Below are 15326 nucleotides of genomic sequence, written 5' to 3' on the forward strand. Positions count from 1 at the left end.
TCTGTGGCTTATTGACACCTTTCTGAACTGTACTTTGTATTAGATGAAACCAAGGGACCTGTGCAGGCGCCGGGAGGAGTCAAGAAAGGTAGGAGTACCCATTACCTCTCACTGTACCTCAGGACACCCTTAATGAACGTTATTGATCCTTTATTAGTCCCACAGAGGGGAAATTGTCAGAGGTTACTATCATCATGCTTTATTCCAGCTGAGAACACAATGTGTGTCTTTGTTGTAACTGTAAGTTAAGTAAGTAAGTTGTCTTCTTACATGTTTATTAAGTTTGACAAACCCAGGATTGTAGGATTGAAGGAAAGTAATGTTTGTGCTCATCCAGACAAGACCAGAAAATAATGTTCAGTTTCTATATTTGATTAGATTTATTTATGTCTGCTCGAGTGTATGTGTGTTTAATGTTTGTCCAAACTGTGATGTCAGTTCGTGTCAATAAGTAATGTGAAACCTTTGCTGCCTCAGACATGCTTCCACTCAAAAAAGATAAAGTACAGTTGGATGAGGAGGGCACATTTGAGATTCCCACTTTGAGGAAAACAGCCAAAGTCATGAGGAAGGTGGAAGAGGAGCAGGAGACTGTCAAGCTGAAGAAGATTCCAACTGTGTCACCTAAAGAGGCTGAAGAAGAGCAAGAGCCTCAGAAGGTTACCAAGACCACAGTCTTTGCTGTGGAAGAGATGGTGCATAAAGAAGAAGCCGTGGAAATGTCCACCATCTCCAGGAGACCCGCGGAGAAGAGGACCCCACGCGACAAAGCAGAGGTGGTGAAAAAGCCAGAAGTTGTTAAACCTAAAGAGAAGGACCAAAAAGAAGCTCCTAAAGATGCATGGACCCGCCAGAAGCCTGTCCCAAAAGACGAGAAACCAGAAGACAAAATGTCTTTGAAAACTCTTAAAGCACCAAAGGAGGAGGAGGCTGCTCCACCGACTGCAGCCTTAAAGAAAGTGAAGCTGTTACCTACAGATGAGATGGAACCAGAAATAGTCAAACTAAAACCATTTGAAAAGCCTCTTAAGTCAGCAGAAGAACTAGAGAAAGACGAGAAGGAGAGACCTGACAAGGACATGGTGCCCTTCCAGAAGGGAGAGCGCATCCCCAGAGAGGTTGACAGCAAAGAACCCCCAAAGAAACCGGAAAAGGCCCCTCCAGAGGTCAAGGAGCCACCAGCCAAGGTGCCAAAACCAGTTGATAAGAAGAAAACTCCAGAGAAGGAGCCTAAGGAGGTGAAGGCACCGACCGAGGTGAAGAAAATTCCAACAGCAGAAGAAGAGAAACAAAGCGTGAAACTGAAGCCCTTCTCCAGGCCTTCCAAAGAGGCCGCAGAGCCTGAGAAGAAACCAGCAGTGGAGAAAGAGCAGAAGCCAACAGATGACCTGGATCGCCGTCGCACAAGTCCAGAGGAAAAACACAGAGTACGAGAGCCAGAGGCCCGCCCCAAAAAACCTGAGACCCCAGAAGTTCCAGAGAAGAAGCCAGAGAAACTGAAGGAGGTGGAACCAGTCCCAGTGGACAAGGTGACTCCTGTTCCAGACTCTAAGAAAACTGAGAAGCTTCCTGAGGAGGCCAAGCCTCTTCAGATCAAGAAAGGAGTTGTACCAAAGGACAAAGAGGATAAGGAAGAGGTGGCTTTAAAGCCTGTGGAGCAGCTCAAGAAGGTGGAGCTCAAAAAGACTCTGTCTCCTAAAGTGGAGAAGCTCAAAGAAGCTGAGGCAGTCCCAGTAGAGAGGAAGCCTAGTGTGGATAAACTCAAGAAGATTCCTAAAACTGTGTCACCGAAAGACTCCATCGAAGCTGTGACTCTCAAAAAGGTTCCAAAGAAGCCCTCACCGGAGGAGGACAAGGCCACAGAGCCGGTTAAGCCTGACAAAGAGAAGGTTCCCCTGGTGAAAGAGGTCTCTCCTGGAGCTGTGCAGATGAGGAAGGTCGCCACCCAGCCAGAGGAGGAAGTGTTTGAAGAGGACTTTGAAGCTGAGGAAGCGACTGAGCAGGAGGAAGAGGAGGTCTGGGCCTGGGAACTGGTTCCACGGGACAGTTATGGCTCTGAGGACTGGGAAGGTGAAGGAGAGGAGGGTGCTCTGGAGGTTCCAGGGGTGACAAGAAGAGGTGAGATGGTGCCAGCACCTGCGCGTTGGGTGACGACCAAGAAAAACCCTCCCCTTGTGGCTTAAATAATTTTCACTCATGTCCACCTCATCATGACTTCATCTAAATCCTCTATACCCATCATATCTGACGCGCTTCACGCCATCTCCTGTACATGTGTCCTCTTCATCACATTCTGTGTTTCATCGTGTGTGTCTCGCCTCTCATGGGTCCACCATGTCTCATGTCATCTTTGCATTTGACATCTGTTATTCCATCTCTTCATGGCTGTACAGTGTCATTATACATTATTCATCAACATGTTTCAGTGTCATCAGAATGACATCACCTGTCTTCACAAACATTCATGTGTGATTACACTGCGGGCTGCAAATTAATTTGACCTGTTTCTGAACAGAGGGACAGCCTGCAGAGGAAGCAGGAAGAGGCAGAGGCAGAGGTCTGAAACGTAAGTTCAAACAGTACACACTGCCACATCATGTTTGTCATCACAAACCTTCACAGTAATGTATCCTTCAGCCAGTGTTAATTAACTCTTTAATTTATGGTTTCAGCCAAGCAGACCCCGTCCCCTGGAGAGGGTCGGGGTCGTGGACTGAAGCCTGGTGGAAAAGGCCCGACACCCCCAGAGGAGCCATTCGGAGGATTCAAACTCAAAGCTGTCCCACTGAAGTTCATCAAGAAGCTGCAGGACATCGTGCTGCAGGAGGCCGAGTCCATCGGATCGTCAGCTGTCTTTGAGTGTGAGGTGTCGCCCTCCACTGCCATCACGTCATGGATGAAAGATGGCAGCAATCTGCGTGAGAGCCCAAAGCACAAGTTCACCTCAGATGGCAAAGATCGCAAGTTGAACATTATTGATGTGCAGCTGTCGGACACCGGTGAATACACCTGTGTGGCCAAGAATGCTGGCAAGGAGATATCCTGCACAGCCAAGCTCATTGTTGAAGGTAGAGTGTTTCTGTCTTCCTAAGAATGCTAAATGCTATGCTAGGCCTGAACAATGTAACATCTGTCTTTGCCTCTTTCTCACAGAGCTCCCTGTAAAATGGATCAAAGAGCTGGAGGAGGAGACGTCCGCTCTGAAGGGTCAGCCTGTGTACATGACCTGTGAGCTGAACAAAGAGAGAGATGTGGTCTGGAAGAAGAACGGCCAGATCCTGAAGAAGCGTGAGGGTAAGATTCAGATCAATGTCATCGGTATGCAGCACGCCGTCACCATCCAGAACTCCAACGAGGACGACACCGGCTCCTACTCATGTGAAGTGTCCGCCCAGGAGGAGGTCAAGACGACCACAAATGTTAAAGTGATTGGTAAGCAGCAGAAGCCATTCCACTATCAGCCACCAGGACCACTGTTGTCTATGATACACCTAGCTAGCTAGCTAGCTAACTGCTTCTACCTTGCAGGGCGTTAGACACACACGATGCACACTCTACACAGCCTACTTTGCGTAGGATGACATAGGCAAGTAAATTAGGCTTACTGAAGAGGGTTTAATGAATCCGTTTGCTGGTGTTTACCGATCATAGCATCAGCTAATAAAGATATTTGAAAACCCTAGCTTGTAATTCAGTAATCAAATCATTTACAAGCAGCGTGCTGCCTGATGTAGCATTGACATCAAGTAAGTTAGCTGCTGTTATCCACTCAATATTTTACTACAATATTGTTAGAGGGTCAGCTAGCATCACTGAGACACTCGGAAGTATAAACGTCACTTCCCTTCCTTACATTGAGGTGATTTAGTCTGCTCTGCACATGGAACGTGTGACCTGTGTGCAGGCTGATGGACACTGATGCAGTAATGTTTACCTCCCACAGAGATTATCAAAGATTGGATAGTAAAACCACTGAGAGACCAGCACGTGAAACCAAAGGCCGCTGCCACATTCAAATGTGAGCTCTTCAAGGACACTCCCAACTGGAAGTGGCTCAAAGGAGAGAACGAGGTCACTCCTTCTGACAAGGTGGAGATCAAGAAGGAAGGAAAGGAGCTGACACTCACCATCAAGAACTGTCAGCCTGATGATGTAGCAGAGTATGCCATGGAGGTGGAGGGACGCCTCTACACTGCCAAGCTAACCCTCGGAGGTGATCTCTCTTTATATCCCTTTAAGCTGTAGCTCTTCAAATATTACAAATGTTGGAGTACTAACATGCCCTGTCCTCAGAGCGGGAGGCTGAAATCCTGAAGCCGCTGACCAGTGTTGAGGTGGTGGAGAAGGAAACAGCCACGTTTGAGACGGAGATCTCTGAGGACGATGTTCCAGGAGAATGGAAGCTCAGAGGAGACGTTTTAACCAGATCTCCGGTAAGACTGGGAGGACGTGTCCTTCTACACTCTCACATAAGGCCGGCTAAATATTTATATAAAAACATGCAGACCACAGACATAAGGAAAGTTCTACTAATTTCAAACATTACAGTCCTCTGAGTGTACGACACCACTCAACCGGCCTGTGAGACCACATTCGTAGTAACAATTCTACAGATTACAGAGGACGACATCATAGCTGGCTGTCTCAGTTTCAGGAGTGTCCTGGATTTGTAATGACGCGTTCCTCATCTTTATGTCTAGAATGCCAAACAACAGTTGATGCTAAACATTTTGCTGCTACTTCATAAGCATGACTCCATTTATAGCTGGGTGCAGCTAGTCTTAAATTAGACTTTCGATCATCCAGATCCAGATCATCCTTTCGTGAGTAGCCAGCCTCAGTCTTAATGTGCCCTCATTAACTCCCCTTTCAACATAAATGTATTCACCAGACATGTGACATCCAAATGGAGCGCGGCGTGCGGAGACTCACACTGAAAAACTGTCAGCTGGATCAGGCTGGAGAGGTGTGCTACCAGGCTCTGAACGCCACAACCACCGCCATGCTTAATGTCAAAGGTAAGAGCTGCCCCCGGTGGCCAGTGTTGGGACTACACTGTACTGTGCTGTTAGCTGTACAAATAAAGACGTAAGGTCCGTAAACGATTAAATAAAGCTGTATGGCACATGAGGGCGGACCTTAGGTTTTTATTGATTGATGAGTTGACTGATTATTGGTGCGACTTCAGGCATCCTGCGACGACGAAGAAGAATTGATGTGGGACCCCAAATATGTCTGTTGGTGTTTGTTGTTTTGTTGGATGTTGTTTGTTGTTCAGTGTGTTCACGTGTTCTGTCAGATTTATGTGGGTATTTATGTTGTGATGTCACTCTACCTGTTCTGTCTGTGTGGTAATGTTACGTCCATGGGCAGTGGCCAGTTAATCAGATTAGAGCACGTCTAGCAGAAATCGACTCACAGACAGGAAGGCCTTCAGAGGCTTTTGGAGCTAGCCTTTAGTGGACACCGGGGAAACTGCAGGTTTGGGCTGACTGCTTGGAGATGAAAAACAGCCAGAAGAACGAAGCTTTGAGCGATCCTGTCAGCACTGAGGTGATGACAGCTGAAGATGAAGGGGGACTCCTCATTCTTCTGGACAACACCTGAATATGAATCCTTGTTAGCAGCAGGATGACGCTCCCTGAGCATGTTTAACCCTCAACCCTCAACACTCATGGGAAGACAACAGAAGACCTGCTGAACCTGAAGACATCTCCAGCAGGACTGAGCCATGTGTGAGATCAGTGAACCAGAGACCAGTGTCCCTGAAGCATGAGTCCAACAACTTCCTGATCCCTAACATGAGGAAGTACACAGTAGACTGGCCTCTGTCTGTAGTTCAGTGTTGTTGTTTAAGGTTTGTTTGTTGTTTATGTTTGTTGTTGATGTACCGTACCTGTGTCCCTTTTAACACAGAGATAGAAATGGACTTTGTTGTCCCACTGAAGGACGTCTCTGTGCCCGAAAAGAAACAGGCTAAGTTTGAATGCACCATCACCAAGGATGTCTCTAAGGTCATGTGGTACAAAGGGGCTGACATCATCACCCCAGACCAAAAGTATGACATCATCGATGATGGAAAGAAGCACATGCTGATTATAAACTGCTGTGAGTTTGATGATGAGGACGAATATACAATTGAGGTTTTGGGCAAAACGTCCACAGCCAGACTGACAGTGGAGGGTAAGTCCTGGAGCGCCCGGTGTTTCATTCTGCCTGTGCTCACTGAGTCGCTCATGTGACCATGTTCTATTGACACGGTTATAGGTATCAGGCTCAAATTTATCTCACCAATAAAGGACCAAACAGTAAAGGAAGGCAAAACGGCTCGCTTTGAGCTGGAGCTCTCTCACGAGAACGTCCCAGTCACCTGGTACAAGAACGACGATAAAATCCACCCGAGCAGGACGGTGGTCACTCAAGTAGACGGAAAGAGACATGTGCTAGAAATAAGGGAGGTGACGCTCGATGACACCTGCCAGATTAAGGCTGAGGCCAAAGGGATTCCTTCCATGGCCAACCTGACGGTCATAGGTAAACCCACAATATGTGCTGTCCTCTGTCTGTCTCACTGTGTCCTCTTCCTTCTGCAGAACCGTGTGTGTCTTTGTAGGTCTACAGGGGCCTCAGTTGTGTGTCTGTGTGGTGTCTCTGTGGACTCTGTTCATTGTTTGTCATGGACTGTCCCCTTTCAGAGGGAGATCCGTACTTCACGGTTAAGCTGCAGGACTACACTGCAGTGGAAAAAGACGAGGTGGTCCTAGATTGTGAGCTCAGCAAAGACGTGGATGTCATGTGGTACCACAACGAGGCCGAGATCAAGGCCTCTAAGACGGTGGCCATTAAAGCCGAGGGCAAACGTAGAACCCTCGTCATCAAAAGAGTCGGAGACGAAGACAAAGGACAGTACGTATGTGACTGTGGGACAGACAAGACAACGGCAGTGCTCCATATCGAAGGTAAAGCCCTGCACCACCTCCTAACCTCAGCTCTCGTCAGCCGCTGGACACACCTTCATCAGTTCTTAATCCTACACCTGTCTGTGGTCTCACTGTCCATACCATGGTGGAAACACACTGCGAGACATCCCAGAGGACTCTGTGACATGTTCGCCCTGGTTTAGGGTGGAGTCAGTCTTACAGTGTTCTTTCACCATGAACTGTGTGTGTGTACATGTGTCTGTTTTTATGTTGTGTGTGTTTGTGTGTCCACACACGTAAGTCTTTTGTCCCCTCTCTTAAACATCAGCTCGTCACATCAAGGTGGTTCGGCCTCTGTACGGGGCTGAGGTATTTGATGGAGAGACGGCTCGATTTGAGGTTGAGCTGAGTGAAGATGACGTCCATGGCCAGTGGAAGCTGAACGGAGAAGTCCTCAGTCCCTCCGCCGTATGTCTCCCTCAGTGGAAAATCACTTTTTGACTAGATGTGTGTGAAAAGGTTTGAGGGTAGGACACACCACGCCTCTGATCACTCCTGTGTTTGCTGACGTCTGCAGGACATTGAGATCGTGGAAGACGGCGCCAAACACACGCTGGTCTTGTACAACTGCAGAGTGCCTCAGACAGGCGAGGTGGCGTTCGCCGCCGCCAACGCCAGGTGTTCCGCTAACCTGAAAGTGAAGGGTGAGCGCTCACTTCTTGTCTGTGCTGGAAGCTCTGGAGCCCTGCAGCAGTCTTTATGTCACCTTAAATCTTCCTCTTGGTCTTTGAGGTTTCTGGGGCTGATGGGGTTAATGCTGTTACATCGTGTGAACAGTGTGGAGCCGTGACTTAACCCTGTGTGTCTGAATCTACAGAGCTCCCAGTCTCATTCATTACACCGCTGGCTGACCTGCACGTGTACGAAAAGGATGAGGCAAAGTTTGAACTGGAAATTTCTAGAAAGCCCAAAAGCTTCCGTTGGCTGAAGGGCCCTCAGGAGTTATCAAAGGATGAGAGGTTTGAGCTCCAGGTGGAGGGAAACAGACACACACTTATCATACAGTCGGCCCGATACCAAGACGAAGGCAAGTACATGTTTGAGGCCGAAGATAAGAGGACGTCTGGAAAGTTGATTATCAAAGGTAAATGCAGTCTTCACATGCTGTGAGTGTTGTGTCTTTTAACCCTCTGGACTCCTGTCACATGATCAGTCAGTGTGTTCTTATTGGTCAGCTCCATCCTGTCTGCAGGCAGAGAGCAGTCAGAGTGTGTGTGTAGAATCACTCAGGTGTTCAGACAGAGATCAGCTGCAGGAAGCTGCAGGTCAGACTCTCTGAGTGTTGGTCATGTGACTGCTGCTCACAGTGACTCCATCATGGCGTCCTGCTGGGTGCTGAGGAGGACAGGACTTTATGTTTGTACTGGATCTAGTTGGACGGAACTCTTTATGTTTGGAGGGTTTTGGAGTAAAGAGACTTGATGGAATATTTTAAGCTTGATTTTGGTTAGACTATATGTCACATGATGCGTTCATGGAGCACTGGAAAGTTCAGCTTCTGATGGTTTTTCAGTTTTTACAGCTGTCTTTTTTTAAGAAGTTGTGTATTTAAATGAGGCTGCAGGTTTTGGAGTTTAGAGATTGAATGAAGGGAATTTTTTGTGGAGTTAATTCTGCATAAATCCTACATTTCATCAGCACATTGTTGACAAGGCCATCTTTTTAAAACTGTCTCCCAGTTTTAATGCCATATACGTATAATTTCTCATCAGGTATCCGGCTCGAGTTTATCAGGCCAATTAAAGATGTGACTGTAAAGGAACGTGAAACTGCAGAGTTCAGTGTGGAACTCTCTCATGAAAAGATCCCTGTGGTCTGGTACAAAAACGACGTCCGCCTGCACCCCAGCAAGGTGGTGCACATGTCAGAAGAAGGAAAGGTCCACACGCTGGCCTTCAAGGAGGTCACCATCGACGACACCTCCATGATCAGAGTGGAGGCCATGGGCAAAACAGCCGAGGCCACGCTCACCGTGCTCGGTTAGTATGGAGGAGCTGCAGGGGTCAGAGTGACCGTGACCTCTTTCTGCAGTTCCACGCAGAGCTCAGACAAAGTCTGCGCTCCGGTCTCCTTTGTTTTGACACCTTGTGTTGATGTTGATCATTTAAACTGAGCTGCTCGTTGTTAACGCTCTGTGACATCACAGGCGCGTGCTCAGCGTGTCGTCTGTGTTTTCAGCTGTTGACGTTGTTTTGCAGAGGGCGACCTGTACTTCACAGCCAAGCTGCAGAACTACACCGCCGTCGAGAAGGACGAGGTCATTTTGTCCTGCGAGCTGAGCAAGGCCGCTGCTGACGTCACGTGGTTTAAAGACGGCAGTGAAATATTTTCCTCCAAGAACATCCTCATCCAATCAGATGGCAGGAAGCGCCTGCTGGTCATCAAGAAGGCGGCGAAGAACAACATGGGGTCGTACACCTGCGACTGTGGCACCGACAAAACCACAGCCGACCTGAACATCGAAGGTAATACCTGCGGCCATTTTCAGCCTCCTCCTTCCCCGACCCAGAACCCACCAGGACCGCAGGCCCCACCTACCGCTGTCCACCGACACCCTGCCTCCACCCTCCGTCACTGTGTCCCCATTCTGAATGTGTGTAATGTTTGTACTATGACAACCGTCCAGCCTGCACATCAGAACTGTACAGACACAGGGAGACATGAGTCTATTCTATTATTACATAAATTAATTAAATGTGTAGAATTAACTTTGAAGTCTTGGTTTGACGGTTCAGATGTTGTTGGTTTGGTTTCTGTTACTCCGTGTCTGCTGCACCAACTGTAAGTCGCTCTGAATGAGAGCGGCAGCTACTCGCCTCGTCTGCATGTCCTCTGTAAGTCTCACTGACTGTGTGACGGCCCGGACCTGTTCTCACTCTGATGGAGGCTCTCAGAGACTCAGCTCCACCCTCACTCTGGTGTTCCATCTAACGTCTGTCTGAACCTCCACAGAGCGCGACATCAAGTTTGTGCGCCCGCTGTACAGCGTGGAGGTCACAGAGATGGAGATGGCCAAGTTTGAGACGGAGATCTCAGCAGACGACCTCCATGCTACCTGGAAACTGAAGGGAGAGGCGCTCCACCCGTCCGCTGTAAGATAAACACTACTTTATCTGAGGTGAGAGCAGATGTGATAAGGTTGTGATGCTGAGTTTGAACTGTGGATGTTTGTCATCAGGATGTGGAGATCAAGGAGGAAGGAGCTCGCCATGTCTTGGTACTCTACAACTGCAAGATGAACATGGCAGGAAGCGTCGACTTCTCGGCAGCGAACGCAAAATCTTCAGCTCAGCTCAGGGTCAAAGGTGACACAAACACACAGAAAGACCCTCCACAGACATTTACATCTTATCCTGAGAAACAGGAACTCCATCCTGATTGGTTGGCTGAGAGCTGCTCATGAATTATAATGAGACAGAGACAGAAGCTGCTGCAGACACTGGTTTAAAGATGGAGGAGGAAGAATCTTAGATGATAGAAAGTTAATTCCAAAATGTTAAAGCTGCAGTGCAGAATGTTTGTTTCCCCCTCCTGGCCATGAGAGGAACTACACACACACAGTGTCAGGTGGTGTTTGTCCCCCTCTGCCTCCCATCCTGCTGCTCCGTCTCTGTAGTTGCTCCTCCCTTTAGGTTTGCTGCTGGAGGGCCAGGGTGGGCAGATCAAGCTGAGCCATTTATCGGGGCTGGGTTAGTCCTCACATCCCTCTGTGAAAGGCTTGACTCCTGTCAAACTGACACAGGTGCTGCAAGATGTATCCATGTAGGAGACCTGACCTAAAACCTGCTCAAATGAAACATCTTTAAAAATGCTCCAGCTGCAGAGGTCCATCTTTGTACAGTTTAAACATTAGTGTGGAAAGTCTTTATCCACACCCCCCCCCACACACACACACACACACACACCAGAGGAGAACTCAGCTCCTTTGACGTTTTGTTGCAGTAAGGATCCTCCTTTTTAATTCTCTGTGAGGAGACGGGTCAGTTACAGCTGCTCTATGTGAACATCTTGTGTAACCATGACTTGAGGGCGGGCTTTTAGATACAGAGAGTTTTGTCAGCTGCTGATTGGCTGAATCGGCAGCTTTAAAAACATTCAGCACTGCAGCTTTAACCATCTTCACACGTCTGCTTCTCTATAAGAAGATCCTGTAATTATATGCAGCAGCTGAAGAATGAATGAAACCTGAGCAGCGATGGAGGCAGGCTGAGATAAAGTCACGTCTTATCACATCTGTTTCCACTCAGCACAGGAGAAGTTACCCAGCGTCTGTGCAGGCTGACTTCTTATCACAGAGTCCTTCTGAAGGAGGTTTTTTAAAGCTGAGCCCTGATCAGACAGGCTGGCAGTGTTTGTCTTAGAACAGGAGGTGACAGTGCTCCCCCTGTTTGTGACTGTAAAATCAAATGATGCTCACACTGACAGCTCTCCGATGAGCCTTTAACAGGCTTTAATTCAGGCATGTGAAGCAGCCCGTCGTAAATAGTTGATGTGCCTTGTTAATCCGAATTGACCACCCGGACCTCCGCTGGGCCCGCAGCACCAAAACATACACAGCAGCGCTGCCATGTCGGCCGCACGGTGATGTTGGGTAACTCCTGCGAGGAGCTCCACATTCTCCTTTTCCAGGAAAATTGCAGCTGGGTGATTGACAGCAGCAGATTGGCTTCCCCTGATGGATTTGGCAGAGGTGGGCCGTCAGCCAATCAGACCCCTCAGCTATTTTAGAAGCTGCATGCCTTATCTAGAGGAGGTCTGCAGTGATTGGCAGTGGGGGGGGACGCGACCCCAGCTCTCACTGGTCTCTGCCTGACATGTACGTGTGACAGCAGGTCGTATGCTAATGAGCTCTGCCCCCCAGTGCCAAGTCCCAGGGCGGCAGGCTTCAGTTGTCCTGAGGGCTGCAGCGGCCTGCCTTCAGCTCAACCACACCATGAGGATTAGCCACTGAGGATTAGCCGTGTCTCTCTGGGGATTTTTTGGATCTGTGGACCTGTGCCGGGGGGGAGCTAACCATGTCTTCTCCCCAATCCAAAGCCCGAGTGATCGGCCTGGCGAGGCCTCTGAAGGATGCCACCGTGACTGCTGGAGAGACCGCCACCTTCGAGTGTGAGCTGTCATATGAAGGCATCGCTGTCGAGTGGTTCCTGGGGGGTACCAAGCTGGAACCAAGCGACAGAGTAAGTCCCATCACACCTCAGCATGTCTCTGATTCACTTCCTGTTGACACCACATGAGTCCAGGGCGCACAGTGGTCCTGCAGCCTGTCTTCATATAAGGCTCTGGTGCTGCTGGAGGTTCAGGATTCCAGCTGAGCATTCGATCCTGGTTTTGAGATAACGCAGGCAGGGAGACTTTTCTGCCCCGCAAGCGTTTCTGCGGGGTTATTTTTAACAGCCACAGGAGGCTGAGGCGCGGGGCAGGTGGCAACAGCAGCTATGTGACAGCCTCGGGTTTAAAAGCAGCAAACATGCTGTGAGTGTTGGTGCTGATGTGTTTGTCCTTTTCACGCTGAAATCAGAGCAGAAGGCCGAGTCTGAAATCACACCAGGATTACTTTGATTATCTGATGCAATCTGAGAGCTGTGACACACGATCGGCCTCCGAGTGTGATTTACTGCATGTTACATGTTCCATGTTCCACACGGCTTCACACGCGGCACTTTCACCAAACACAGCTCCATTATGAACGGCTTCCTTTACATGAGTGAACCTCAGGTCTGAACATGCCTCATGGTGGTCATGACATCTTAATGAGCAGTTCTGTCTCATTTAATGTTTCTGCTGCTTTTCAACAACAAGTAAAAAGAAATGTCTGAGAAATGTAGATGGAGCTGGCAGCAGGCTGGCGGGTCGGAGCGTCTCATTACATCCTGATCATTGAGTCAAAGCTGAATCTGTTTAGTGTCTGGAGCTGCAAATGTTTCCATGTGCTGACAAACAAACCACAAAGAGCCCAATAAAACACACACACACACACATTCACACACACTCACACACACAGACACACAGACACACACACACACACTGAGACACATGAATAAATAAGCTACAAATTGCAACAGCTGAAAACAGCAGCAGGTTGTGTCTACAGGTCAGAGACACTGCATTTTGTTGGGAGCTCAGATCATCACAGATCACACTAACTGTGCTTCTTTTGTTATACATATAAAACAGGCATATATGTTGGATGATATCAGCTCCGTGCTTCGGTGAGAGTTATGTGGCAGCTCAGTGATATGTGGTAAAATCAGCTGTCAGGTGTCAGAGGTCGTTTAAATTGGGGGAAGGAAAGCAGCTGTCTGCATTCGTTTTAGCTGTCAGAGCTCAGCTGACAGACTCTGAGACCTGAGAACAGCGTGCTCTGCAGACCTGGCAGGTACACTTCAGGGGGAAAAATCCCACAAACCACCAACACGACCAACAACACCAATACTTATGTTAAGCTCACTGTTTGCATTAGTGTGGAAAAAACCACCATGCTGTCTGTCTGTCTGTCTGTCTGTCTGTCTGTCTGTCTCATCTAGCATAGCAGGTTGTACTAGCAGCTGTTCTAACATCACTTGTGCAACATTTAAATCTTTGTAACTACATATTTAGTCTTATTCGTCTGAAGCAAGTCCACTGAGAGCTGGACAACAGTGTTCAGGGTATTTGAGCCAATGCTGACTGTTTTGACCCTGTAGGTGCTGCTCAGGGTAATAAAACCCCCACTCACTGTGTGTGTGTGCCTGACTGTGTTCAGGGCGTTTAAACATGTGTGTGCCCTGCAGGTGGTGCTGAAGGCTGATGTTAAAGTCCACAGTCTCACTCTGAGAAACGTTCAGCTGAATGAAGCTGGTCAAATCAAACTCACCGCCAAAGACTTCCAGACGGAGGCCAACCTCATCGTCAAAGGTGAGCGAGACACACCTGCTGACCTCCGGTCAATGTGACATCTCACACCGGGCAAGCTGCTGACCTGTGTCTGTGTGTGTGTGTCTGCTCAGAGGCACCAGTGGAATTCCCAAAGCCTCTGGAGGACCAGACAGTGGAGGAGGAAGCCACGGCCACGCTGGAGTGTGAGGTGTCCAGAGAGAATGCAGAAGTGCGGTGGTTCAGGGACGGACAGGACATCCGTAAGACCAAGAAGTATGAGATGATCGTCGACGGCCGCAAGAGAGCGCTGGTCATCCATGACTGCACTCTGGACGACTCACGGACATACACATGTGACGCCAAAGGCTTCAAGACCTCCTGCTACCTCAGTGTCGAACGTGAGTATGGCTGCGAGGGGAGGTACTGTTTCAAAGGCTAAAAAAAAATTATGAATGAGCCCTCTAGGGGGGTCTCAGAGAGCATGCACCACCATAAGAATGCTTAAAACTTAAAGGCTCATTCAATGTTGTGGGAGCCTTTAGGACAAGGAGTCCCTCAGAAAGATTATCATGACATCCTAAAGATCCCAGTTTTAATGTGTTAAAGGTAAAGGCTGCCTCATGAGTCCTCTCATTATAAAGATGTTTAGAGACTACAGAGGAATGGTCCTGTTAACCTGTGTTTTCTGTGCGGCCAGCTCCACATGTTGAGTTCATGAAGCCGCTCCATGATGTCGAGGTCAAAGAGAAGGAACCTGCCAGGTTTGAATGTGAAGTCTCCAGAGCGGACGTCAAGGTGAGGGCGCCTGACAGGCCTGTTTGTCCAGTTCAGAAGTTCAGTGGAGGGCTTATTTCAGAGAGCTCACAGTCGACCACCTCCTTCTCTTGCTTGCAGGTCCGCTGGTTTAAGGACGGAAGTGAAATCCGAAAGGGGAAGAAGTATGAAATTATAGCTCAAGGCCGACAACACATCCTCATCATCAACAAGTCTGCATTTGATGATGAGGCTGAATATGAATGTGACGCAAAGACCTCCAAGTCCTCCGGCATGCTCACTGTCGTCGGTAAGAGTTCTGTGTGTGTCATTGATGCTGCTGCTGCCGTCTTTCTGTCCATCTAACCTCGTGTGTCTGTGGCTGCAGAGGAGGAGGCGAGGTTCACCAAGAACCTGTCCAATGTAGAGGGAACAGAGACAGACAGCGTGAAGCTGATCTGTGAGGTGTCCAAACCCAGCGCTGATGTCACCTGGTACAAAGGAGACCAGGAGCTGCCTGAGGGCGGACGCTACGAGCAGATCGTGGACGGAAGGAGGAGGATCCTTCTCATTCAGGACCTGAAGATGGATGATGCCGGCGAGTACAGCTGCAGGCTGAGTCCCAGCATCAAAACTACTGGAACCCTCAAGATTAACGGTACACAAACCAAAATCTGCTGGTCGGTGTTTGTCTGCGCCTCTCTCTCTGTCTTACCTTCGAGCTCTCACTCTCAC

General features: G+C 48.7%; 1 protein-coding gene across 4 annotated transcripts in view; it reads left to right on the forward strand.

Annotated features, from left to right (window-relative positions):
• ttn.2 (titin, tandem duplicate 2) overlaps positions 1–15326 on the forward strand; it is a 165846-nt gene that overhangs the window by 73530 nt on the left and 76990 nt on the right. Inside the window, exons 97-120 of one of the 4 annotated variants that reach the window (XM_028433819.1) lie at positions 44–88; positions 478–2118; positions 2516–2566; positions 2673–3068; positions 3154–3432; positions 3944–4213; positions 4294–4433; positions 4892–5018; positions 5917–6183; positions 6268–6534; positions 6696–6959; positions 7249–7388; positions 7498–7624; positions 7798–8064; positions 8693–8959; positions 9179–9445; positions 9933–10072; positions 10159–10285; positions 12018–12160; positions 13754–13877; positions 13970–14236; positions 14536–14633; positions 14733–14901; positions 14980–15249. In XM_028433819.1, the coding sequence (XP_028289620.1) occupies positions 44–88; positions 478–2118; positions 2516–2566; positions 2673–3068; positions 3154–3432; positions 3944–4213; positions 4294–4433; positions 4892–5018; positions 5917–6183; positions 6268–6534; positions 6696–6959; positions 7249–7388; positions 7498–7624; positions 7798–8064; positions 8693–8959; positions 9179–9445; positions 9933–10072; positions 10159–10285; positions 12018–12160; positions 13754–13877; positions 13970–14236; positions 14536–14633; positions 14733–14901; positions 14980–15249 (6153 nt within the window). The remainder of the gene's footprint in view (positions 1–43; positions 89–477; positions 2119–2515; positions 2567–2672; positions 3069–3153; positions 3433–3943; positions 4214–4293; positions 4434–4891; positions 5019–5916; positions 6184–6267; positions 6535–6695; positions 6960–7248; positions 7389–7497; positions 7625–7797; positions 8065–8692; positions 8960–9178; positions 9446–9932; positions 10073–10158; positions 10286–12017; positions 12161–13753; positions 13878–13969; positions 14237–14535; positions 14634–14732; positions 14902–14979; positions 15250–15326) is intronic. The other 3 variants (XM_028433820.1, XM_028433821.1, XM_028433822.1) reach the window with 3 other exon arrangements.

Source organism: Parambassis ranga, chromosome 21 (assembly GCF_900634625.1).
Source record: "Parambassis ranga chromosome 21, fParRan2.1, whole genome shotgun sequence".
Classification (NCBI taxonomy): Eukaryota; Metazoa; Chordata; class Actinopteri; family Ambassidae; genus Parambassis; species Parambassis ranga.